The following is a 27,256-nucleotide window of genomic DNA, read 5'->3' as shown; positions in this document are numbered from 1 at the left end:
ATTGCTTCTTTCACAGAGTGAGGGTCATAGTTTCCTGCAATGAAGTGTGTTTCTAATTGGCAGAGAGAAGTTTCTTCTGCCATTTTGTTGAGCAAATGCGTCTTACTCTGAGTGCTTGACTTTAGTGTATGCTTGCAATTGTATGTTTAGGATGAGATGAAGAAGGGAGAAGGTAAGAGTGAGTGTCTGTTGGTTTGGTGTATAGTTCTGTTTCGAGTATGTTATTTTGAAGCATGAGTGATGTGTCTAGAAAGTGAACTTCGGACTGTGAGCTGTCGAATGTAAACTTGATGGTCGGATGAATCAAATTTAATTCATTTTGGAATTGTGTGAGACTACGGGGGGATTTTGACCAGATGAACTGGATGTCATCAATATAACGTACCCAGGATTTTCCCAAGATACCGTGATGAGGTTGTGCATAGATCTTGGCCTCTATCATTCCCATGAAGATGTTAGCGTATGACGGTGCAACAGGGGTACCCATAGCGGTACCTTGAGTTTGAATGTAATGTCGTCCGTTGAATTGGAAATTATTCAGTTTGAGTGTCAGTTGTAATAGGCGCATAAGGTCTTGAGTAGGTGGCATTGGGACTTGTCGTGTATCTAGTGCTTTGCGGCATGCAGACAGGCCTTCTGAATGTGGAATATTGGTGTCGACGGATGTAACATCTGCTGTGACTAAAATGGTTTGGGAGTTGAAAGGTGAGTATATTCTGTTCAATCCTTGGATGTGGGTCAGAAAACTGGTTGTGTCCTTGAGGTATGAGGAGAGCTTCAACGCGAGAGGACGTAAATGACAGTCAACAAATTTTGATATTAGAACAGTTGGACATGTGCAGCCAGATACGATTGGTCTACCTGGATTGTTTACCTTGTGTATTTTAGGAAGGAAATAAAGGTTAGGGCAATGAGGATCTTTAGGAACCAAGTGAGATTTGATGGTTTTATCCACCCGAATAGAATCTACTACCCTTTTAACCTCTTCAAGATGTAAAAGGGTAGGGTCGGATGGGAGCACTTTGTAAGTATCACTTTGTAGTTGACGATTACCTTCTGCAACGTAATCGGTAGTCGACATAATGACAATGGCCGTACCTTTATCTGCTGGCTTTATGATTAGATTTTCAATATTTTGGAGATTGTGAAGTGCTCATCGCTCTGCCTTTGTAAGATTGTCCTTATGTCTGGAACAATTATATTTTTGTGCCACCTTTTCAATTTCATTGCTCACTTGTTCCACATAGACATGTAGATATGGATTGTCAACACGTGGTGTCCATGTGCTTTTTGGTTTAGGTAAAGTGAGATCTTTACCTTTACCTAAAGTGAAATTTTGATCTCGCGAGATCTTGGAGACGGCGGCAGGGATTCTCGAAGCTCCACACGGTCTCCACGTTTTCAAAGTTAAGTCTGTTCACAATTGTATTTTGTCGAAACTGTATTTATCTTTCGGTGTGTGAAGTTATAGTGTGCACCTTGGAAGTTTCTCGGTGTTTATCTTTCATAAATTGATCGTCTGTTTGCCGCGTCGCGAGCAAGGCCTTTGCCGCGTCGCGAGCGATTTGAAATCGAAGTTAAGTAATTGTTCCCATTTGTATTTTCGTTATAACTGTATTTATTTTATGGTGTGTGTACGTATATTGTGTCCCGAGGAAGATTTTCGGTGCAAATCTTTCATACCTGTATTGAAAATCGTGTTAATTCGTGTCGTGTCTTGAGACCTTGTACAGTGTACAACCTTGAAGCTTTGTTTTTCTCTCAGCGGTCCGTCGTTTTGTGATCCAATAACTTTCGTTCTCTGTTTTCCCAGTCTTTTCACCCCATAGCCTACTTCCTTGTGTAAATCTCAACTCAAAAAAAACAAACAAAAAAACATTTCCTTCTCTGATCTCATTCGTTTATTCATTCTTATTCGTTCGTTCGTTCTTCGACCACGTGTTTCTCCCCCATTTCCCCAGATAGTTTTCACTGTTATTAACCTTCAATGTTTACACTTTCCCCTCAAGTTATGTATTCCGTCATATATTATAACACCTTTTTCTTCTTATTCTTTAAAAGGCTGCTTTCGACTTGCTCACCAAATCTATTCATCCCAAAAAAAAATTCCATCTCCTATAGTGCGTTTTTTCTACATTCCCTAAACTCTCCTGCACTCCATCCTCCATCCAGCGTCCTTAAACGTATTTTTAACTCGAAGGTCACAAGAAACTCATTTTGCAATAAATGTTCGTTTCCCATTAATCGTACACTTTCTAAAATCCAATCTCACCCCTCCCCTCCAAATCTTCCCCATAACCCCTCCCCTCCAAATCTTCCCCATCACCCCTCCCCTCCAAATCTTCCCCATCATCCATCCCTTTCAAATCTTACCCCTTTCCCCTCCCCTCCTAATCCTCCCCATCACCCATCCCTTTCAAATCTCCCCCCCTTGCCCCCTCCCTCCTAAACTACCCCCTCACCCCTCCCCTCCAAGACTCCCCCTCGCCCCTCCCCTCCTAGACTCCTCCCTCACCCCTTCCCTCCAAATCTCCCCCATATCCCATCCCTTTCAAATCCCTCCCCTTGTCCCTTCCCTCCCAAACTCCCCCCTCAACCCCTCCCCTTCAAATCTCCCCACCCTCATTTCTTCTCAATTTCCCCCCTCTCACTGCCCCTCCTCAAAGCGTCCTCCCCGCTTCTTCCCCCTTCCAACTCTCACCTCCATCTCCCCCAACCTTCTGCCTCGCTCTTCCCCCTCCTCAAATAACACCTCATTGTGCCTCACCCAATCACCATCAAACCTTTTGTCCGCCCCATCCTTCCCTTTCTCCGAGCTATTCTGAAATCTCTGATACACCTTCAACAGCTCTCCCTATCTCTTCCACCTCTTCCACATCTTACCCTACCCCTCCTCCCCCCTGTTCTGTATCCGATGCTCCCCCTTCCTCTTCATTAATGGTATGGACCTCAAACATCCGGGGCCTTCGTTCAAACTTAACTGATCTCTCCATACAGGTTGCTTCTGTCAAACCAGACGTGATCTGCTTAACAGAAACTTTCCTCCTTCATGATGTCTCTGATTCCTTAGTATCTCTCCCGGGTTACTCCCTCCTCCGGTATGATAGACCTGAGCCTCGTCCTGGAGGTGGGGTTGCTATCTTTATCAAAAACTCTCTTCCTCACTCGCCCTGCACTGCACTCTCTCCACCTCACCCCCAGGAATACCTCTGGCTACGGCTTCCCCTTCGCTCCCACCTCTTGTTCATATGTGTGTTGTACCGTCCACCAAACAGTGATGACTCCATCTACATCTCGCTGTCTGGTAATATGGACCAACTTCTATCTACTCATCCCAACTCTCTCTTCCTCATATGTGGTGATTTCAACTGTCATCATGCCAGTTGGCTGGGTGTGGGTACCACTCTCACCAGCCATGGCTCCTCAGCAAAAGACTTCTGCGACTCACTGGGACTGACACAATCTGTCAATTTCCCGACCTGGATCTCAGTCAACGGAGCATCTTCTCTTCTGGACTTGGTTATGACTAACTTCCCTGAAAATGTCTGCTGCTCTTCTTCTGCTCCAATCGGATCATCTGATCATGTCCTTGTTAAAGTGGACATCTCTCTGACCATTCTCAGGGAGCCTGCTCAGCGTCGACGATTCTGGCATTTCACTCAGGCCAACTGGCACGGTCTTCAAGCAGCCATCAATCATCTGGACTGGTCTCCCATCTCTACCACCTCTGACATCAACTCATCCTTGGAATTCTTCCAAAGTAAATTGCTCTCTCTCATGCACAGATTTATCCCATCTCGTCTTCAGTTGTCATACCCTTCCTCCCTTCCATGGTACACGGAATCTTGTGGTGACGCTGTTGCCCAGAAACAACTTGCCTTCGTCTCCTGGAAAGCAAATGCAACGGAAGGAAATCTCATTTCCTTTCACAAAGCCCGAAACAAGTGTGTGTCCACCCTCAGGAGAGCCAGGAAACAATATCTCTCCGTTCTCAACACCGAACTCTCTTATCTGTCTCCCTCTTCCAAATCCTGGTGGCATCTGGTCAAATCTGTTTCTGGTGTTTGTTCCCCCTCCATCCCCTCCCTTACCTCAAACGGCTACACAGCTGACTCCGCACGTGAAAAAGCTGAATGCCTCAACTCTGTGTTTGCCTCTAAATCTTGTGTCCCAAACCCATCCCTCTCTGTACCCACCATACCCAGTCTTACTCAGCTGCTCCTGGACTCCGTGTCCTTTCCTCCTGACAAGGTGGAAAAGTTTCTGTCAACCCTCGACTCTGATTCTGCAACTGGACCCGACGGCATCAGCCCACGGGTCCTAAAATCCTGCTCTGCCGCTCTATCTCACCCTCTCTCTGTTCTCTTCACCCTCTCTTTTGCTCAAGGTCAACTGCCATCTGCTTGGAAATCAGCCAACATCACCGCTTTGCACAAAAAAGGTGCAAAAACAGATCCTAGCAACTACAGACCAATCAGCCTTCTCCCAATTATCAGCAAAGTCATGGAATCCATCATTGCTTTGGATATGAAATCTTTCCTCTTCTCCAATGGCTTGATCTCTGATCATCAATTTGGTTTCAGACCAGGTCACTCTACTATGGACATGTTGCTTCTGCTGTCTCAACAATGGATGGAGGTCCTCAATGCCAAACAGAAAATTAGAGCTGTCTCCCTCGACATATCACGTGCCTTCGATACGGTCTGGCACCACGCTCTGCTCACCAAACTCTCCTCCTTTGGTATCCATGGAAATCTCCACGCATGGCTGGTGGACTTCCTCTCTAGTCGTCGTCAACGTGTGGCCCTGAATGGGTTTCTCTCATCTCCTCTTCCTGTTCAGGCTGGAGTTCCCCAAGGCAGTGTTCTGGGCCCTGTGCTATTTCTGGTCTTCATCAATGATCTCTCTGACTCTCTTGAAAATCCTCTCTCTCTCTTTGCTGATGACTCCACTCTCTGCCGCTCCATTCCTCTTCCCTCAGATCGGCAGTCTGCAGCCTCCTCACTCTCTGAAGACTTGGACAAAATCACAGACTGGTCAAACAAGTGGAACATGTCTTTCAATCCTGACAAATCTCACACTCTTGCTATGTCTCTCCGAAAAGATCGACTGGACAACCCTCCCATCTACTTTCTCAACAATCCTCTCCAAGAAGTTCTGTCGCTCAAGCTTTTGGGTCTCACTATCTGCCATAATCTTTCCTGGGAAAACCACATTTCAAATCTTGCCTCCAAAGCCAGTCGCCGACTGGGCATCCTCCGTCGTGCGAAGTCCTTCCTCGGCACACCTGAGCTCCTCACCACATACAAGGCTTTCATCCGCAGCTCAATGGAATACTGTTCTCCCCTATGGGCCGGTGCTCCTGCCTCACAACTAGCTCGGCTTCACGCTGTTGAAACCAAAGCTTTCAGAATTATTGGAATCTCCCGCGATGAAGCTATCTCTGAGGGCCTTTCACTCACTCACCGCAGGCAGGTAGGTGGTCTTTCTGTCTTCTACCGACTCCTCTCTGGCCTTGCACCCCCAGCTCTCTCTGTGCTCTGTCCCCCAAATATTCCTACAGGTCGCACAAGATCTGCTAGCAACCCTCTGATGGTTAAACTGCCGAAATCTCGGCTCTCTGCTCACCTTCACTCTTTCATTCCTCTTTTCTCCCGCCTCTGGAACAAACTCCCTCACTCCCTTCAATCCCACTCCTCCCTCCAGGTCTTTAAAACAGCTGTTCACCACCATCTCTTATCTTCCCCCATCCAAAACCTTGATCTTTTCTACCCCCGCTAATTCACCCCAGATCCACCTTGTTTGAAATTCCAACTTCTTTCCTGGAAGTCCTGGCAGTGTCCATATGTTTTATACCTCTCCCACCCCCCCCCTCCCTTCCCATGCCCACCCCAAAGCCCTCACCCTCTCTCAGATCTCTCGATGTCTCCATGTCTCTCGGTCCCTGCTCTCAAATGTTGTGTTTGTGTCCTTCCCCCTCTCTCCCCATCTTGTCTACCGCTCCCGATGTTATATGTTTTATGTGTCAGTTTGTCTTTCTGTGTGATTAATGTTCGCTCTTTCACGAGCCTCGATCTTGTATACAAAAAAAAAAGAAAAAAAAAAAAAAGTGAGTTGTGGTGAATTAGTATCGGTGTATGTGATTGTATGCGTGTTTGTTGGTGTTTGTTGTGGTGCTGATGGTGCTGGGTGTACTTTAGCAAAGTGTGCCTTTAATGTCATTCACCTGCAGAAATCTTTTAAATCATCTTTCAATTGTAATTGGTCTATTTGTGGAGCGATTGGGCAAAATTTAAACCCTTAGAGAGCAGGTTTATTTCCGCCTCACTGAGGGAATGATTGGAAAGATTGATGATCCCGAGTTTCGGTAGATCCACAAGTTTGGTTGTAGTAGAAGTTCTATTGTTGTTGGTTTGACTATTTTCAACCTCAGCTGTGTTTATTTCCATGGAGGAACGGTTCTGTATGTGATGATGTCTGCGGTTTGTGGATTGTTTTTTTACGATAATGTCGATTTTTGTGTTTATGCTTAAGTTGGTCAGAAGTGGTTGGATGTGGTTGGAAGTGGTTGGTTGGAAGTGGTTGGGGTGGTTGGAGTTGGAGTAGTTGAAGTGGTAGAGAAGTGGTTGGAGAAGTGGTTGTAGTGGTTGGTCAGAAGTGGTTGGAGTGAAATGGTTGAAGTGGTTGGGAGTGGTGGTTGGAGTTACCTGGTTATTGTTTACAATGGGTGTATTCTCTTGAGATGGTTTTATATGCCTGCATTAACATTTCATCACGTTTAAGTTTCCTTTCCTTAACTTTAACAATGTAGTGTTTAGCAGCCATTAGCTTATCATTTGGAAATCAGCCAACATCACCGCTTTGCACAAAAAAGGTGCAAAAACAGATCCTAGCAACTACAGACCAATCAGCCTTCTCCCAATTATCAGCAAAGTCATGGAATCCATCATTGCTTCGGATATGAAATCTTTCCTCTTCTCCAATGGCTTGATCTCTGATCATCAATTTGGTTTCAGACCAGGTCACTCTACTCTGGACATGCTGCTTCTGCTGTCTCAACAATGGATGGAGGTCCTCAATGCCAAACAGGAAATTAGAGCTGTCTCCCTCGACATATCACGTGCCTTCGACACGGTCTGGCACCCCGCTCTGCTCACCAAACTCTCCTCCTTTGGTATCCATGGAAATCTCCACGCATGGCTGGCGGACTTCCTCTCTAGTCGTCGTCAACGTGTGGCCCTGAATGGGTTTCTCTCATCTCCTCTTCCTGTTCAGGCTGGAGTTCCCCAAGGCAGTGTTCTGGGCCCCGTGCTTTTTCTGGTCTTCATCAATGATCTCTCTGACTCTCTCGAAAATCCTCTCTATCTCTTTGCTGATGACTCCACTCTCTGCCGCTCCATTCCTCTTCCCTCAGATCAGCAGTCTGCTGCCTCCTCACTCTCTGAAGACCTGGACAAAATCACAGACTGGTCAAAGAAGTGGAACATGTCTTTCAATCCTGACAAATCTCACACTCTTACTATGTCTCTCCGAAAAGATCGACTGGACAACCCTCCCATCTACTTTCTCAACAATCCTCTCCAAGAAGTTCTGTCGCTCAAGATTTTGGGTCTCACTATCTGCCATGATCTTTCTTGGGAAAACCACATTTCCAAGCTGGCCTCCAAAGCCAGTCGCCGACTGGGCATCCTCCGTCGTGCGAAGTCCTTCCTCGGCACACCTGAGCTCCTCACCACATACAAGGCTTTCATCCGCAGCTCAATGGAATACTGTTCTCCCCTATGGGCCGGTGCTCCTGCCTCACACCTAGCTCGGCTTCACGCTGTTGAAACCAAAGCTTTCAGAATTATTGGAATCTCCCGCGATGAAGCTATCTCTGAGGGCCTTTCACTCACTCACCGCAGGCAGGTAGGTGGTCTTTCTGTCTTCTACCGACTCCTCTCCGGCCTTGCACCCCCAGCTCTCTCTGTGCTCTGTCCCCCAAATATTCCTACAGGTCGCACAAGATCTGCCAGCAACCCTCTGATGGTTAAACTGCCGAAATCTCGGCTCTCTGCTCACCTTCACTCTTTCATTCCTCTTTTCTCCCGCCTCTGGAACAAACTCCCTCACTCCCTTCAATCCCACTCCTCCCTCCAGGTCTTTAAAACAGCTGTTCACCACCATCTCTTATCTTCCCCCATCCAAAACCTTGATCTTTTCTACCCCCGCTAATTCACCCCAGATCCACCTTGTTTGAAATTCCAACTTCTTTCCTGGAAGTCCTGGAAGTGTCCATATGTTTTATACCTCTCCCACCGCCCCCTTCCCATGCCCCCCCCCCCCCCCATAGCCCTCGCCCTCTCTCAGATCTCTCGATGTCTCCATGTCTCTCGGTCCCTGCTCTCAAATGTTGTGTTTGTGTCCTTCCCCCTCTCTCCCCATCTTGTCTACCGCTCCCGATGTTATATGTTTTATGTGTCGGTTTGTCTTTCTGTGTGATTAATGTTCGCTCTTTCACGAGCCTCGATCTTGTATACAAAAAAAAAAAAAAAAAAAAAAAAAAAAATAATTTAATGAGCACATTATGTGGTGGTATTGTCCAGGATTCACATTCTTCCACATCTTCTCCTTCTTTTGGCTGATGTTCTCATTCAATTTGATTAATTTTATTTTTACTTGTGTTATTACAATCTCCAGTAGTTGTTGAGCAGTGTTCCATCGCAGTAGATACCAACGCGCAGCGATGACGTCATCATCAGCACCACAACAGAACACCAAAAAACATGCATACAATCACATATACCGATACCAATACACCACAACTCACTTTACCTAAACCAAAAAGCACCTGGACACCACGTGTTGACAATCCACATCGACATGTCTATATGGCACAAGTGAGCAATGAAATTGAAAAGGTGGCACAAAAATATTATTGTTCCAGACATAAGGACAATCTTACAAAGGCAGAGCGACGAGCACTTCACAATCTCCAAAACAATGAAAAGATAGTCATAAAGCCAGCAGATAAAGGTACGGCCATTGTCATTATGTCGACTACCGATTACGGTGCAGAAGGTAATCGTCAACTACATAGCGATACTTACAAAGTGCTCCCATCCGACCCTACCCTTTTACATCTTGAAGAGGTTAAAAGGGTAGTACATTCTATTCGGGTGGATAAAACCATAAAATCTCGCTTGGTTCCTGAAGATCCTCATTGCCCTAACCTTTATTTTCTTCCTAAAATACACAAGGTAAACAATCCAGGTAGACCAATCGTATCTGGCTGCACATGTCCAACTGTTCTAATATCAAAATTTGTTGACTGTCATTTACGTCCTCTCGCGTTGAAGCTCTCCTCATACCTCAAGGACACAACCAGTTTTCTGACCCACATCCAAGGATTGAACAGAATATACTCACCTTTCAACTCCCAAACCATTTTAGTCACAGCAGATGTTTACATCCCTCTACACTAATATTCCACATTCAGAAGGCCTGTCTGCATGCCGCAAAGCCCTCGATACACGACAAGTCCCAATACCACCTCCTCAAGACCTCAGCGCCTATTAGAACTGACACTCAAACTGAATAATTTCCAATTCAACGGACGACATTACATTCAAACTCAAGGTACCGCTATGGGTACCCCTGTTGCACCATCGTACGCTAACATCTTCATGGGAATGATAGAGGCCAAGATCAATGCACAACCTCATCACGGCATCCTGGAAAAATCCTGGGTACGTTATATTGATGACATCCAGTTCATCTGGTCAAAATCCCCCGTAGTCTCACACAATTCCAAAATGAATTAAATTTGATTCATCCGACCATCAAGTTTCCTTTGACAGCTCACAGTCCGAAGTTCACTTTCTAAACACATCACTCACACTTCAAAATAACAGACTCGAAACAGAACTATACACCAAACCAACAGACACTCACTCTTACCTTCTCCCATCTTTATCTCATCCTAAACATACAATTGCAAGCATACCATACAGTCAAGCACTCAGAGTGAGACGCATTTGCTCAACAAAAATGGCAGAAGAAACTTCTCTCTGCCAATTAGAAACACACTTCATTGCAAGAAACTATGACCCTCACTCTGTGAAAGAAGCAATAAACCGAGCAAAACGCATACCGAGAGCAGACCTTCTGACTTACAAACCCAAACCTGCAACTAACCGTGTCCCACTGGTAACCACCTACTCTCCTACCTCATCCCAATTGCCAAGTATTCTGAATGAGGCCCTTCCTCTCCTCCATCAATCAGAAACACTCGGCACCACATTTCCTCAACCTCCACTAACATCATTTCGACGTGGTCGGACACTCCGGGACCTCTTGGTAAAAGCAAAGCACCCACAGCCCCACAGCAAAGAAACTAGGATCCCTGGCTTCTATAAATGCACAGCAAACAAATGTATTATTCACAAGCATTTACTAGAAGGAAACAAATTTTGTAGTTCTCGCACTGGACAAAAATTCCCAATCACCTCCTATATGAACTGCAAATCTACATGGGTCATATACCTAATCACTTGCCAAAAGTGCACCAAACAATATGTTGGAAAAACTGAGAATACACTCTACACACGATTTAATAACACCCGGTCAGAAATCAACAACTTCCACACCAGTCAGGGCAAATCTCTACCTTACACGATACACTTTAATCAACCGGATCACTCTATAAATGACATTCAAATCTCTGCCATTGAATCAATCACAAATCGATCACACACCACGATTCTGAAACGTGAGTCCTTTTGGATACATAAACTTCGGACAAAAATCCCTCATGGCATAAATTTTGATGATTAAAGCATGTTTCAACATCAACCCAATCAAATCATTAACCGTAACCCATTCATGCACTCATTCACTCATTCATTCATTCTACCTTTATATGTCATTTATATAAATATATAAATAAATATATAAATATATTATATGAATATAAATGGTGTATGATATATGCTTGTGTGTTTATGTATGTATGTATATTGTTGTGGATTTGAGAATGGTGTTGTGTTTTTTTTATTATCGTTGTAAGTGTAATGAAGCTTGTTGTAAATATCACCCTCCAGTTTGTGTATAAAGGTCAAAGGTCGTCCCCTTAGTTATTCCATATACAATCACGTAGCAAATCATAGATTTCCTTTTTTAGTAGTTATCTCCTTATTCTGTGTATTAGGTTAAGGTTCTGTCTTCCATTAGTTGACACTGCATTGCATCAAATGGGAACAAGGTAGCATCCCTTTTCAAATTCCCCAAAGCCTCCATTTCCAACCGAATTCCCCTTTTGTCAGCCATTGCCAACTGCATCGGGCGGTTTTCTGCATTCGCCGCTGCTGCTTTGGGACCGTGTTTTTCGCCGCAAGACTCCATTGAGCATGCGGTCAGATCGGAGAAGCAGGAGGAGGAGCCGTATGAAGGGCGTTGGCCGCCCATCATCATCAAAGGTGGAGCGAAAGAGCCCGTGCCAGCCAACCGGCACTGCAGTGAGCGACCCGGTAGACGTGCCCTGGGAGCCGGCGGATTGATCTCGAGGCGCGATATAAAAGCGCGCGCGCAAGCCTTTTGGGAGAGACGGCAGATGCGTGAGAGAGTTGGCAGTGCACCGGAGCCCAGTCGAGTCCAGTCCAGTTGAGGAGGAGCAGAGAGTCCAGTGGAGCGGCTGACCAAGGAAGCCCCCACAGCAGATGAGTGAGGAGTCCACCGCTGCTGAATCCACCGCAGCTGGGTGGGGTTGAGTTTTAACGGCAGTTCGACCCGCGGCCGCGAGGCAATGCCGCCGGACGAACGAGAGTGTGGAGAGTCGGCGGCTGCTCCCTCCCGGCCCGATCGTCCTCTGGTCCGAGCTGAACCTTCCCCCCTTTCCAGCCACTCGTGCCTGCCTTCATTTCCCATTCGTGTGAGTCTGTCTTTGTTTGTTTCTGTCCTGGGTTTCTAAGTAAGACTGCGGGTCGAGAAGCGCTGGTTGGGCGAATTGGAGAAAAGCGCGGGTAAGATGACGGGTATAGAAATCGCGACCCGGGGTATGGAAAAGCCGGCGACCGCTGAGGTAGAAGAGGGGATTTTAATACAGCCAGCAGTCGTCGAGGTGAGTAAGGAAAAAGTGCTGGGAATTTAAATTGTAGAAATGCAGACGTAGAAGAGCAACAGTTGGAGGAAGGAATGGAAATTGCTCAAAGTCTGAATACACATCCTGATGCCGTACTTGCTAATCCTTATAAAGATTTGCAGGTGCGCGTGGAGAAGAGAATCCCCCAGGTGAGTCGTGCTGTATGTTGTGCGGGGAGATTTTGTAAGAGGATGTCTGGTGCGAAGAGAATTGTCGCGCGATTGGGATTGCGAAAGCACCCGGGCGTTCGTGGACGGTCCTGTGTGTGTGGTGTTAAAGCGAATGGCACGCATGTGAGGAAAAAGTGTGCGTCAAAGCGTGTTACAAAGCGCGAGTGTGAAACCGAGTGCGAGCGAGAATGCACGTCGGGGTGTACGGAGTGTGACAAAGGGAGTGAGAGCGATACGGAGTGTACGTGCGAAAATGAGTGTGACACGGAGAGTAAGGTGGTGGTGGAACGTGTGCGAGGAAGCACACCTGAGTTGGTTGTGGCGCGGGTGTGGGAGAGCACATCGGAGCGCGTTGGTGGGTGGATGCAAGAGTGCACGCCCATGGTGAGTGTTACGGAGGACGTAAAGGAGGAGAGATGTGGAACGAAGTGTGCGAACGGCGAGTGTGCGCGAGAGGTGTGGTGTGTAACGGGGAGTGCGGTGGTGGAATGGACGGAGTGTGTTGGATGCACTGGAGGCGCCGAGACGCCAGGTTTTGTGAGTGTGGAACGGGTCGCGTATGCGAGTGAAGCATCGACGTTAACCGGGGCAGCGTTTAGGGCGACGGATAGCCGAGGCGAGCACTCGGGGCGCGGTGCATTTTGTTTGCAGCGAGGACCGGCCGGGACCATAAGCGCGTTGCTCTTCGGAGCGTCGCGCACGAATCGGGCCGGGTTCCGCACTGAATGGTCGGTGCCGCGTCAGAGCGGCGATCGGCGCGATTCCGGGGGAGGGGGGCCTGGTCGAAGGGATCGGAACGGTGCCCCCTGGTGGCGGGGGCGGGGTTCCGACCGGGCGAGATTGAGCCATCGGGCCGGCGACCGCGAGGGTCCGCGCCGCGATGATGCGTGGAATCTCGGCCCGAGCATGCCTCCTCCCCAGAATCGTGAATGCCGGACGGATCCAACTGCAGGCAACAAACCACCCGCGTTCATTGCTCGGCTTTGCGAAGCCGAGCTTTGAAAATATAACGACGCACCGAGGCTCAGATATAGCGGACTGTGATGATGATAGTGTTTTGATCCGAAATTTAGAATAGTGAATAGGATTTGCAGGAATTTGATGAGCGAAATTGATAGTAGAAGATGCCCGATGTGGTGGGATGGCAACTTTGCCATCTCTCACAAAACCGGGGGCAAAGGAGCAATAGCTATGGGGTTTGGCAGTGAAAGCTTGCTGAGGGAGGGTTTGGATAATGAATAGGGACCTAGAAATGACCATAGGTAACGGTAAGGTTAGGTAGCAACATTGGACAGGTAGTGGGGACATAGAGAGGGTAGTTGGATGATAATGACGAGGGAGCGCAATAATGTAAGGGGCGACGGGGAAGCGCGAGTTTCAGAGGGGAGTAGTCAGATCAGATGATGCCGTGTGTTTGAGGATCGAAAGTGTATTGAGCAGTGTATGAGTGGGTAATAGTGATTGAGTGTTGTGTTGAGCAAATGGTCCTGGAGGAAGGAGGGTGCAGGAAGCACCAGGTGTGATTGCACAGGTGTGCATATGCAGGTGTATGGAATATATGGAGTATGGAATGGATGGTGTGGAGTGAGTATGATGGAAACTGTGGAGTGGAGTGGATGGTGCGAAGGTGTGTATGGGTAGGATGGACCCCATCACGAATACCAGGGGAGGGTAGTTTAAGAGTTAGGTAGAGGGAGTAGGTAAATTGTGGTTGGATATTGGCATCTGTGGTGTGTGGTGGAAGAATGGTGATTGGATGGGTGCATTAGTGACGTGGAAATGGCTGGGCGTGTGGCCTGTTAGTGTGTGTAGTTGAATGGGCACTCCGTCACTGTTAGGATGTCGGCCAGGTGAGGCCGCAGGTGGGCTCTGGGAGCCGGTAGAGTTGTTGTGGATGGGGCCGGAGGATCCGGAGGACGGACCCGGGTAGCCCAGTGCCAGAGAGGGCACCGAGTGGGGAGAGCGCCAGAGGGCCTTCCCCAGGTAGATAGGTTAGGGTAAGGAGCAGGTAAGCTCGGAGGCAACTGCAGTGGTGGAGGTGTGCAGGTGGGTAGACCTGCTGGGAGAGCCACATGACCCAGTCCTGAAAGTGTGCAAAGGCACAGGGAGTTGAATCGGGGTAGTGAGACCCCAAATTGATGAAGCACCACAGTTTGGTCAATGGGAATTTGGTTCTTAAAACCGCATAGAGTAAGATGGCCAATGGATTGGCAGGGAAAGACCCCGGGTAGTGTAAATTGTGTTAAAGTCATTTAGAGGATAGTTAGGATTGAAGTCTCCTCGCACCATCTACATCCACTCACCTGAGGTGACAGAACGCCACACCATGCCGTGTTGTTGTTTTTATTATTTTTGTGCAGATGTTTGGAATGTGAGAAGCATCATGACGTGGGTGTGACATTGTGCGTAATTCCATCTCTCCCTCCTTATGAGGATTGATGATGAATTGGGGATGGCAAATTTTGAATTAGAGGGATTGTGGTGACGAATTTGGTATAGGGGAAATTTGAGGAAGACATGACGTTAGTAACGAATTTGTAATGTGTAGGTTTTGTGTACATCTGGGGTAAGGGCAAGGGTAGAGTAGGTATCAGGGGGGGTGATGTACGGTAGGGACGAGCTTTCTCACTTCACTCTCCATACGCACCTTGTCTTGCATTGCCTTGTTTGATGTGTACCCTTGTGACCTTACCCCTCGCTCACCTGTCCTTTCTGTCTTCCTTCCCCAACCCATGGATCGTGCTCTCTGGGCACCGAGGGGAGCGTGCGGGAGTCCGCCATTGTGTGCCAGAACCCCCGCAACCAGCTGTCTGCATCGATGCACCACTTATGGACCACATGTCTGTGGCTGAGCACCACTCATGGACCCCACGGGTTGGGGCATGGCCCCTCTGCTGGAATCGGCCAGGTTGGCCAGAGGAAGATCTTGCTTGCGGACCTCGGTCACGTGGCACCTATGCCTCACAGGTGAACCACTCCTAGTCGGCCCTGTGGGCCATAAATAAAAACAATGGACACGTTCTGTGCTTGTTTTATTATGTCCAAATAGGCCGCCAGCAAGAAGAACATGAAGAAAGACAACATCAAGAATAACAATGGCCAGCAGAGGGAGCCGAAGAGGAAGACCAGCACCAGGGGTTTGTTTACTGTTTATTATTGACTGTGGTGACTGTGCACTCCGGTGCGTTTTGGTACTTTATGGTGCTGGTTATTGGTAATGGTGCGTCGATGCAGGGCAGGCTGTCCCCCCCCCCCCCACCCCCCCCAAAAGAACAATCACAGGTCCTGGGTTAGTTTTGTAAATACCAGCGTCAATTGTAAATAATGCTCCCCATCGTAAATGTATAGTTTGAGAACCATTCCACAATTCGGTTAGCTGTGGGCGTAAATCTGTTCGATAGGGTGCAATGCAGCATAGGGACATACTTATTTAAGTTTTTAAACTGTCACACTCAGGGTCAGGTTAAATGTAGAGGGAACTACACCTACGTGCCACATTAAAGGTAAAAGTTTAATAGGCCCGGGATGTGCCTAAGAGGAGGAGGGTGCAGTGTTGTGGATTTGAGAATGGTGTTGTGTTTTTTTTATTATCGTTGTAAGTGTAATGAAGCTTGTTGTAAATATCACCCTCCAGTTTGTGTATAAAGGTCAAAGGTCGTCCCCTTAGTTATTCCATATACAATCACGTAGCAAATCATAGATTTCCTTTTTTAGTAGTTATCTCCTTATTCTGTGTATTAGGTTAAGGTTCTGTCTTCCATTAGTTGACACTGCATTGCATCAAATGGGAACAAGGTAGAATCCCTTTTCAAATTCCCCAAAGCCTCCATTTCCAACCGAATTCCCCTTTTGTCAGCCATTGCCAACTGCATCGGGCGGTTTTCTGCATTCGCCGCTGCTGCTTTGGGACCGTGTTTTTCGCCGCAAGCATTCAGAATCATTGGAATCTCCCGCGATGAAGCTAACTCCAAGGGCCTTTCACTCACTCACCGCAGGCAGGTTGGTGGTCTTTCCGTCTTCTACCGACTCCTCTCTGGCCTTGACCCCCAGCATTCTCTGGGCTCTGTCCCCCAAATATTCCTACAGGTCGCACAAGATCTGATCTGCCTCTCTGCTCACCTTCACTGATCAGGTCGCACAAGACCTGATCTGCCTCTCTGCTCACCTTCACTCCTTCATTTCTCTTTTCTCCCGCCTCTGGAACAAACTCCCTCACTCTCTTCAATCCCACTCCACCCTCCAGGTCTTTAAAACAGCTGTTCACCACCATCTCTTATCTTCCCCCATCCAAAACCTTGATCTTTTCTACCCCTGCTAATTTCACCCCAAATCCACTTTTTTGAAATACCAACTTCTGTCCGTCCTTGGTGTCCTTGTGTTTTATACTTCTCCCAACCTCCCCCCCGTCCCCCCCACGTCCCTTCCCACGCCTCCTCCCCCCAAGCCCTATCCCTCCAGAACATCTCCCTGCTCTCAAATGTTGTGTTTGTGTGCTTCCCCTTCTCTCCCCATCTTGTCTTTCGCTCCCTCTTTTTATATATTTTGTTTGTCTGGTTGATTTGTTTGTGAAATAAATGTTGGCTCTTTCACGAGCCTCGATTCTGCATTCAAAAAAAAAAAAAAATGCAAATTTCGCATGTGGAAAAAGTAAGTACACCCTTGGCTCTAATAGGTGGTATTGCCAACCCAACCTCAAGTAGGCGTTTCTTATAACTGTCTAGCAGTCTCTGACATCGACTGGTAGAAATTTTTGCCCACTCCTCCATTCAGAATTATTTCAGCTGTGCGATGTTTGAGGGGTTTCTTGCATGCACAGCTCGTTTCAAATCCCCCCACAACATCTCGATGGGATTTAGATCCGGGCTTTGACTTGGCCATTCCAGAACCCTCCATTTCTTTCTTTTCAGCCATTCCTTGGTGGATTTACTGGTATGTTTAGGGTCATTGTCATGTTGCAAGGTCCACCTTCGGTTGAGCTTCAACTTTCTGACAGATTTTTTTTTTTTTTTTTTTTTTTTTTTTTTTTGTATACAAGATCGAGGCTCGTGAAAGAGCGAACATTAATCACACAGAAAGACAAACAGACACATAAAACAAATAACATCGGGAGCGGTAGACCTCCCCCCCTTCATCGGGAGCGGTAGACAAGATGGGGAGAGAGGGGGAAGGACACAAACACAACATTTGAGAGCAGGGACCGAGAGACATGGAGACATTGAGAGATCTGTGGGAGGGAGAGGGCTTTGGGGGGGAGGCATGTGAAGGGGGGGAGGCATGTGAATGGGGGGAGGCATGTGAAGGGGGGGGGGGGGTGGGAGAGGTATAAACATATGGACACTGCCAGGATTTCCAGGAAATAAGTTGGAATTTCAAACAAGGTGGATCTGGGGTGAATTAGTGGGGGTAGAAAAGATCAAGGTTATGGATGGGGGAAGATAAGAGATGGTGGTGAACAGCTGTTTTAAAGACCTGGAGGGAGGAGAGGGATTGAAGGGAGTGTGGGAGTTTGTTCCACAGGCGGGAGAAAAGAGGAATGAAAGAGTGAAGGTGAGCAGAGAGCCGAGATTTCGGCAGTTTAACCATCAGAGGGTTGCTGGCAGATCTTGTGCGACCTGTAGGAATATTTGGGGGACAGAGCACAGAGGCCTCACAGATGGCCTCACATTATCCTCAAGCACCCTCTGGTACAATGAATAATTCATAGTGGATTATATGATGGTGAGCTGCCCAGGCCCTGATGCAGCAAAGCTGCCCCAAACCATAATATTTCCACCACCATGCTTTACAGTTGGTATCAGGTTCTTGTGGTCAAATGCTGTCTTTGCTTTTCGCCAAACATGTCTTCTGGTACTGTGGCCAAATAGCTCTACCTTTGACTCATCTGTCCAGAGCACATTGTTCCAGAAGTGCTGGTCTTTGCCGAGGTGTTCATTGGCAAACTTTAGTCATGCCCTGATGTTCTTTCTGGACAGCAAAGGTTTCCTCCTGGCACACCTCCCATGTAGATCAAATTTGTGCAGCCTCTTTCTAATGGTAGACTCGTGCACTCTGACATCAACAGTGGCAAGAGCTACCTGTAGGTCACGTGATGACATTCTGGGGTCCTTCGAGACTTCTTTCAGCATCTTGCGGTATGCTCTCGGGCTGAACTTGCTGGGGCGGCCTGGCCTGAACAAGTTGGCAGTTGTTTGGAATATTCTCCACTTGTAGATGATCTTCCGGACAGTCGAATGATTGATTTCAAATTGTTTGGAGATCTTTTTAAATCCCTTCCCAGACTCGTAGGCATCTATAACCTTCTTTCTGAAGGCCTCAGAGCGCCCTTTTTATCTAGGCATGGTGACGCCGCACACTTCAACAACAAAGAGCAAACCAAACTAAATGTCTGAGGTTTAAATAAGACAGGTTCCTCCAAGATCCTTTCTAACGATGTTCTAATCATTTGCACCTGAGCTGGTGCACCTGATTCTAATTTTAGGTGTTTGAAGTAGTGATAAATGTAGGGGTGTACTTACTTTTTCCACATGCGAAATTTGCATTTATGTTTGTTTAAATTATACAATGGGCTACAAAATGTAAATGTTTCATGATATTTGTTATATTATATCACCTTTATCTATCAATATTGTTGAAATGAAGATCAAATATTTGTATGTTGAAATATGTTGAAAAAATCAAAACTTTACATGGGGTGTACTTACTTTTTCACGTGACTGTAAATCAAAACAACCCTTAAATCAAACATTAAATCAAACGAATCACAACATAATTCAAATAAATAGATGAAAAACAAACAAACTTGAATTATTTATTGCTTCAAGTGATGGTGGTAATTTAAATCAATTAAGCTAAACTAAACAGATATATTGTAAACATAAAAGTAATGGCCTGAGATACCAGAACGACTGTGAAATAGTGTTAGAAAAGGGGGGCGGGGGGAGGTTGAGAGGTGGGAGGTGGGAGGGACATGGAGGGGTGGGGCTAAATGTGGAGATGCATATAAAGTAACAATGTACATCAAAGTGACAGCAAACGAGGTACTAATTTATGTACTTGGTAATGTAGTTTCTCTGGTATGTTTCTGCATGCGAGGGACAAATGCTCGTGGTAAGTCAAGCACCTCCTGTGTGGGAGATACAACAGATTCCTCCACATGCCATGCCTCCAAAATCCTCCTCTGCGCTTACTGGGGGTTGTACCCAAAATGTTGGCATTATCCCACAGGGGAACATGGCCAGCCTTCAGACCATGTTTGGCAATTGAAGATCTCTTTGGATAGTTGCTCTCGAAGGCCTTGCGATGCTCGTTGACACTTTTACGCTAAGTAAACTAGACATTTAGAACATTACGACAATAGGTGAATCGATGAATTTGTGTGCATTATCAATTTCATGCACAAACACATTGCTGTAATTGTTCAGGTGGAGTGGTTGTGTGGCTGCAGTGGTTGTGTGGCTGCAGTGGTTGTGTGGCTACAGTGGTTGTGTGGCTGCAGTGGTTGTATGGCGACAGTGGTTGTGTGGCTACAGTGGCTGTGTGGCTACAGTGGTTGTGTGGTTGTGTGGCTGCAGTGGTTGTGTGGCTACAGTGGTTGTGTGGCTGCAGTGGTTGTATGGGGACAGTGGTTGTGTGGCTACAGTGGCTGTGTGGCTACAGTGGTTGTGTGGCTGCAGTGGTTGTGTGACTGCAGTGGTTGTGTGGCTACAGTGGTTGTGTGGCTGCAGTGGTTGTGTCGCTACAGTGGCTGTGTGGCTGCAGTGGTTGTGTGGCTGCAGTGTTTGTGTGGCTACAGTGGTTGTGTGGCTACAGTGGTTGTGTGGCTGCAGTGGTTGTGTGGCTGCAGTGGTTGTGTGACTGCAGTGGTTGTGTGGCTGTGCAGTGGTTGTGTGGCTGTGCAGTGGTTGTGTGGCTGCAGTGGTTGTGTGGCTGCAGTGGTTGTGTGGCTGCAGTGGTTGTGTGGCTGCAGTGGTTGTGTGGCTGCAGTGGTTTTGTGGCTGCAGTGGTTGTGTGGCTGCAGTGGTTGTGTGGCTGCCGTGGTTGTGTGGCTGCAGTGGTTGTGTGGCTGTGCAGTGGTTGTGTGGCTGCAGTGGTTGTGTGGCTGCAGTGGTTGTGTGGCTGCAGTAGTTGTGTGGCTGCAGTGGTTGTGTGGCTGCAGTGGTTGTGTGGCTGCAGTGGTTGTGTGGCTGCAGTGGTTGTGTGGCTGCAGTGGTTGTGTGGCTCCAGTGGTTGTTTGGCTGCAGTGGTTGTGTGGCTGCAGTGGTTGTGTGGCTACAGTGGTTGTGTGGCTGCAGTGGTTGTGTGGTTGCAGTGGTTGTGTGGCTTCAGTGGTTGTGTGGCTGCAGTGGTTGTGTGGCTGCAGTGGTTGTGTGGCTGCAGTGTTTGTGTGGCTACAGTGGTTGTGTGGCTGCAGTGGTTGTGTGGCTGCAGTGGTTGTGTGGCTACAGTGGTTGTGTGGCTGCAGTGGTTGTGTGGCTGCAGTGTTTGTGTGGCTACAGTGGTTGTGTGGCTGCAGTGGTTGTGTGGCTACAGTGGTTGTGTGGCTGCAGTGGTTGTGTGGTTGCAGTGGTTGTGTGGCTTCAGTGGTTGTGTGGCTGCAGTGGTTGTGTGGCTGCAGTGGTTGTGTGGCTGCAGTGTTTGTGTGGCTACAGTGGTTGTGTGGCTGCAGTGGTTGTGTGGCTGCAGTGGTTGTGTGGCTGCAGTGGTTGTGTGGCTGCAGTGTTTGTGTGGCTACAGTGGTTGTGTGGCTGCAGTGGTTGTGTGGCTGCAGTGTTTGTGTGGCTACAGTGGTTGTGTGGCTGCAGTGGTTGTGTGGCTTCAGTGGTTGTGTGGCTGCAGTGGTTGTGTGGCTGCAGTGGTTGTGTGGCTGCAGTGTTTGTGTGGCTACAGTGGTTGTGTGGCTGCAGTGGTTGTGTGGCTGCAGTGGTTTTGTGGCTGCAGTGGTTGTGTGGCTGCAGTGGTGGTGTGGCTGCAGTGGTTGTGTGACTGCAGTGGTTGTGTGGCTGCAGTGTTTGTGTGGCTACAGTGGTTGTGTGGCTACAGTGGTTGTGTGGCTGCAGTGGTTGTGTGGCTGCAGTGGTTGTGTGGCTGCAGTGGTTGTATAACAGCTGTTGAAGTTGAGATTCCACTAAGACATTTTGCTGTGAGTGAAAAGTTGGTTTCTTTTTTAAATTTTAATTGTTCAAAGTGGAATTGCAAATTTTCAGTGATTGTTGAGAGTACAATTTGAGTAAAAATAAATGGTACTGTACTTGTTTTAGTAAATGACCAAGAGTTATTTTTGCTTTCTTCTTTGCTCTCCCCAGTCTTGGCTTTTGTGATGAGGCTGCCGCATGGTTCTTACGGGCAGAGCGGCAAGGACAGCGTCAGAGGAGAGATCCTGCCAAGACACGCGTGGTCCAGCTGCGATCTCCATCTGGATCAGAATCTACTTCTGACTTGAGTTCAGATTCCGATCCTAACTTCAAATCGGAGAGGTCCGAGAACCTCGTGGAGCCACGGACGAATATGAAAGTCTTTTCGGAATTTGATACGCAGTTGGCAGAGAGTCATAAATCCGACTTGGAGGCGAGCGCATTCGGGATGCTGCTGGAGAATGCCAATTCAACTCGTATGCTGAATTCAAGGCTGCAATTTGATCTTGGAGATAACAAGGGTTCGAAGTCGGATTTTGGTTCAGGAATACCCACTGGGTTAAGTATGAAGCAGGCGAGGGAAAACTTTGAGCGTGCGGCTGGCTGTCTCGTTCAGCGCTGGCACTTCCTCATGCTCAACGACCATCAACGCAACGTAGCATTTCGTGATGCTGTTCGTGCAGCTGTACGAGCTGGAGCACATACGGTACTTGATATTGGTACTGGCACAGGTTTGCTCAGGTATGCTGCTGGTTTGTAGTTTTAACCAATGTGGCGTGATGTAACAAATGTAGCTTTCATGTTGCCCTGTGTACGCTGCAGCTTCACGATATCCATGAAAGTCAAACATTCAAATTTATTACCACGCACACACAAAGGGCAAAGCGGGGTTAAGAAAAGGGTTCATGTCCGTCCGTCCATATGTCTGTAAATTCAGTTTACTAAAAACGGTACCCGCCCCCTGGGCGGGGCTTCAATTGGGAGGCCCAAATGAAAAGGCAAAATATCAGAAATTGAAGGCTTTTTTTATTTTAAACGATTGATATAAACATCCGTTAAATCATATCACACGCAAATCATCAAAATCTAAACAGTATTTGTAGAATTTCAATAAAAGCCACATCACTGTTCATATCGGGAAATATTATTCCATCGTGTTTGGAAAAATTGGGAAATTGGGGAAATTGGAAAAACAATATGGCCTATTTTACTCCAGGGGGTCCCAGGATTACCCACCCAAAATTTCGTTGTGATCGGTTCAGCCGTTTTTGCGGTACCTGGGAACAGACGGACGGACGGACAGACAGACAGACAGACATTTGGTGAATTATAGTAAGATGACCGAGGAACAACTCTGAATTTGACCCGATCGCCCATTCACAGACAGGATTACGCTGATACTTTTTTTTTTTACTCTGTCTGCCTTCCTGGCAGCTAAACAAAATTAAAACTTATTCCAACCAGGAAACTTCCTGTTTTTCAGGACGTTATAAAGGACGCAAACAGAAGGCATGAAGATCTAATGTAACATGTTAGATAGGGTGAAGTAATAGACACTGGGTAAAATGGCGGTAAATTCAGGGATTTTTATTTATACGCCTTTTACAATCTTTATTTTATTTATACTAGTACACCCGCTCCCTATGGGAGCAGCAGGAAGCATCATCTAGGTCACCGGCATCTAATTAATTCCAGAGCGGCAGAGAGTGATGCAGCCGTCATCTCGGTCTGTCAGTGGGATAGGGGCACTGTGGAGATGGTAGGCTTTTGTCTCAGGACCGTTTGCAGTCCCTGCCAGTTGGCCTGTGCAAACAATCCGATTCTGTAATGTTGACGTCACTGTATGTTTGAATGGCACAGAAAGTGATAAGTAATTAAATAAAATACTGGAATCGGACCTGGTGTTGGTGTTGGCTTAGCGGTTAGGGTGCCGGCTTGGGATCCTGGGTTCGAATCCCGGTCGATCGCTGAATTAACGCCAGGGGGGTTGACTCGGCCTGTCATCCTTCTGAGGTCGGCAAATTGAGTACCGGCTTGCTGGGATGAATGATCCCGGTGTGTACCCCGGTTTAGAATAGGTACACCGTATCCCTGCGCATCGTAAGAGCGCGACCAAGGGTTGGCGTCAGGAAGGGCATCCGGCCATAAAAACATTGCCTCAAACAGGGAACCATGATTGTCATGGGGCCCGCAAGGCTAACCCCCGCTCTAGCGGGGAAAATGGCCTTAAAACGATCATTCATTCATTCATTCATTTAATCGGACTCATTCAACATGTGATGCCGCACCAATTAACCAATTGGCTTCAGCTGCCAGTGACTTAAGTCAGGCTGGCCAAGCCTCTTGTATATTATGTGGGAATGTCACGTAATGATCGTTGGTGACGAACGTCACATGATTGATGCTGAACATCACGTGAGCTTGGCTGTGCCTCTGCTTTGCAAGTGCCCAGTTTGACGCACGTGATAAATTGAAGCGAAGTCCTCCCTTGTTGTTGAGCGTTGGCACAAACACACTTTCCCAATTAGATTCCTTTACTCGTGCTCAAACCACTTTTTCTCTGTCCATCATCATTGCTTCCCTTGGTGCTGAAGGTGTGGCTGGTGGTCGGTAGATGAGAATTCACCGCCGAGTCTCGTACGGCCTAAAGTGGTACACCAATAGTCCACCGTTCAAATCGGCCATGAAAAATGAGCTTTGGTCACCATAACGTAGCCATGTTGTTGGCTTATCGGGCAGGGTAAGGATTCTTAAAGCAGCCTGAGAAAACAACCGGTGCATGGTAAGGATCAGTGCCCCAAGGAAAAGGAAACTCCAATTATGGTACAAGATTCGATTGGAGGGATTGCAAGGATTATTATATCGGGAAAACTCGACAGTCTCTGGAAGCACGGATCAGTGAGCATTGTGGGCCGAGCTCCGCAGAGTGTATTTCAGACCTAGTCGTGGTGTATCCTCATCTGCAGACCAATAAACATTTTTTTTTTTTTCAATCGATGAAAACAACTTTAATGTCGCTGTGTACAGTAAATCGAATGAAAAATTTAAGCTGTGGGGAAAAAGTACTTTTCCTTTGGAATGCTGCCAAAAATGCAAGGTTTGTAGTTTATACTCGAGTAAAGGAAATGTTTACATTCTGAGGAAATTTGTGCATCAACCAAACTGTATTCTCAAAGCATCCAAGTATTTTAGGAGAAGAAGAAGAAGTGTGTTGGTTGGTGCTGCCAATAATTCCGCCAATGTGTGACGTATCTAGGCCTCTCTGAAGTGAAATGTTAAAGCTTGCATAGTATTTTGGCAAAAGATAAATAAAACCAAGATAGAGCACTGTATAATGCGTTCACATCTGTAGAATACAAACACCTTTAGAGGCCATTTTTCCCCGCAAAGCGGGGGTTGGCCTTTTTCGGGAACCGTGGTTGTTGTTGTTTTTCGGTCCCCTTTTATCTGTTTATTTGTATCTGTAGAATAAACAATGTAATTATTTGTGAAAAGAAAAAAAATTACCCCTCATGAAATGGAACGTGCATATTGCCCATCTACTTTTACTTGCTGGAACGGATGACCGCATGACACACTGCTGGTTTTGCTGCTCTCTAAAATATTTTTGACGCACTCATCCACTGCAACGCGCTCTTTCAAATACATGTAATTTCACTCATTCACCACCGCCTTCGATTTGTTATTCCATTAGCCTATTTGCGGCGGACGAGGGTGCTGCGGTGTGGGCGGTGGAAGTGTCCGTGCCGATGGCCCGACTGGCCCGGCATGTGACGAGTTTTCACGGCTTGGCGCACAGGGTCCGCGTCCTCGAAGCGCACTCGACTCAGCTGACCATACCTCGAGACCTGCCAAAAAGGCATGTCGCCCGGTTTCGCGTCCCTCGGGGTCACCTCTTTCATCTTCATGCTTCATCTCACGTCGATCTCTTCTGATTTCTCCAGGCTTGGAGCACTTTTTTTGGTACTGAGGTTTATGGAAGATGTGGAGAATGTATTTCACTTAATTTTTTTTTTTTGAAGATATCGATCGCAGTGAAGTATGTAGCATGATCATGATGCATGATCGCTATGATTTTCAGTTACCATGCGTCGTGCTTCAGAATATTGTAACATCGTTTTGACGAAGGTGTTTTTCACTCTGATCAAACCCTTTCCTGCCGGCAGGGTCTCGCTGGTTGTAACTGAAACGGTGGATGCAGGCCTTCTTGGTGAGGGAATCGTGGAGACTCTCATACATGCTTGGAAATATCTACTTCTGCCTCCCCAACATGTAATGTCTCCACATCTGCCATGTGAAAATGAATGAATGATCGTTTTAAGGCCGTTTTCCCCGCTCGAGCGGGGGTTAGCCTTGCGGGCCCCATGAGCTCATGGTTCCCTGTTTGAGGCAATGTTTTTATTGGCAATTTGAGATTGTTGAGGCAATCCCATAATCCCTCAAAAATCTTGTTTACTGACCCCATACACATACATAATACTTGCCGACCTCACCAAATCACGCGGTTGCTTACGGATTTGAGAACAGCAAAATAACTGTACGATGGATTTATTTTTCGGCCATGGCTTGTACAATGACGTACCAGACACATCTCGGTACTGCGAAACACAAATGCAAAGATTGTCAAGAAGAACCTTTCGGTGCCGTTTCGATGCACAAAGCAAGTGGTGATGATATTTCAAGGATTTGTAATCGATAATAACTTAAAACTCCTCTTAGCCACTTCAAGTCCATTTTCATTACATGGAGGAATACTGTGGTGACTGATTATTGTTGTCCAATTGGTGCTTGGTGTGGCCATTGGAAGCCACTTTTGTTTGGAGGAAAATATCAGCTAGTCTGTCATGACCGCGGGTTTTCCAGACCGATGCACTCGGAAGGCACATTCTCTGTATCCATAGCACGCTGTGTAGAACAACAACAACAACAAGCATGTTAACGCCATTTTCCCTGCTAGAGCGGGGGTTAGTCTTGAGGTCCCCATGACAATTTTCTCCATTTTGCCCTATTTTCTGCATCTCTCCTTGTTAACCCCCTTGCCCGCATTTCTTCTTCCACAATCTTTAGCCAAGTCTTTCTCGGTCTTCCCCATCCTCTACTTCCTTCTACATTCATTTCCATCACTCTTCTCAACCAGTCACTTTCATCCTTCCTCAACACATGACCAAACATTCTCAACCTGTTCCTCTTCACAGCATCCATCACAGGCTCTATTCCCATCATCTTTCGCAATTCATCATTTGTCTTCCTCTCTCTCAGCGATACTCCGCACATCCACAAATCATAACACTTCTCACACATGCAGCATACACCTTTCCCTTCAGCTTCAACGACACTCCCCTCCTCGCCAGCACGTCACTCAGTTCCCGAAACTTCTTCCATGCACATCTCACTCTAGCAACAGTTGCTGAATCTGATCCACCTTCTCCATTCAGCACACACTGTGTCTAACCCATAAAGTGCTCGACTGGTTAGTCACCTAGTTAGTTACCCCAAGTATTATACATTGCAAGAAAGGTTGTGATTCATTATTTGGGTGGATGACCATATTTGGTAGGGCCACGATCGTGGCCTGTCGACCTGTGCGTGTCGGCCACGATCGTGGCCCGACGCGCTTTATGGGTTAAACCATGGTCAATATTTTTGCAGTTGGGCTTTATGGGGAATAAAATGTTGCATTCATTATAGTAAGATTACGTATTTTGAGTGTGAAATGAATCCCATTGTCATTCACAGGACGGGACGCCAGATTTTGAGCATTATGGCCGTGTCATCCCTGCAGGCGCAACTGTGTTTGTGTGTGGATTGGAATGTCCTGCCATCAGACGCCAACACAG

At 47.1% G+C, this 27,256-nt stretch overlaps 2 protein-coding genes across 4 annotated transcripts in view; one reads left to right on the top strand and one right to left on the bottom strand.

Moving 5' to 3' along the window:
• TMEM184C (transmembrane protein 184C) overlaps positions 1-27,256 on the bottom strand; it is a 208,538-nt gene that overhangs the window by 113,707 nt on the left and 67,575 nt on the right. The gene's annotated exons all lie outside the window — the stretch shown is intronic.
• The window catches only part of PRMT9 (protein arginine methyltransferase 9), a 105,333-nt gene that overhangs the window by 42,543 nt on the left and 35,534 nt on the right, over positions 1-27,256 (top strand). Inside the window, exons 1-5 of one of the 2 annotated variants that reach the window (XM_068114352.2) lie at positions 14,996-15,255; positions 21,591-22,160; positions 25,114-25,278; positions 25,586-25,691; positions 27,156-27,256. In XM_068114352.2, coding sequence (XP_067970453.2) covers positions 15,107-15,255; positions 21,591-22,160; positions 25,114-25,278; positions 25,586-25,691; positions 27,156-27,256 — 1,091 coding nt within the window. In that variant the 5' untranslated portion in view covers positions 14,996-15,106. Of the gene's footprint in view, positions 1-14,995; positions 15,256-21,590; positions 22,161-25,113; positions 25,279-25,585; positions 25,692-27,155 lie in introns of those variants that run through there. The other variant, XM_068114351.2, reaches the window with a different exon arrangement.

The sequence above is a fragment of the Myxine glutinosa genome, chromosome 4, assembly GCF_964187855.1.
Source record: "Myxine glutinosa chromosome 4, kmMyxGlut1.1, whole genome shotgun sequence".
NCBI classification, from domain to species: Eukaryota; Metazoa; Chordata; class Myxini; order Myxiniformes; family Myxinidae; genus Myxine; species Myxine glutinosa.
The sequence above is the reverse complement of the archived record's forward strand: the minus strand, read 5'-3'. Positions and strand labels throughout refer to the sequence as shown.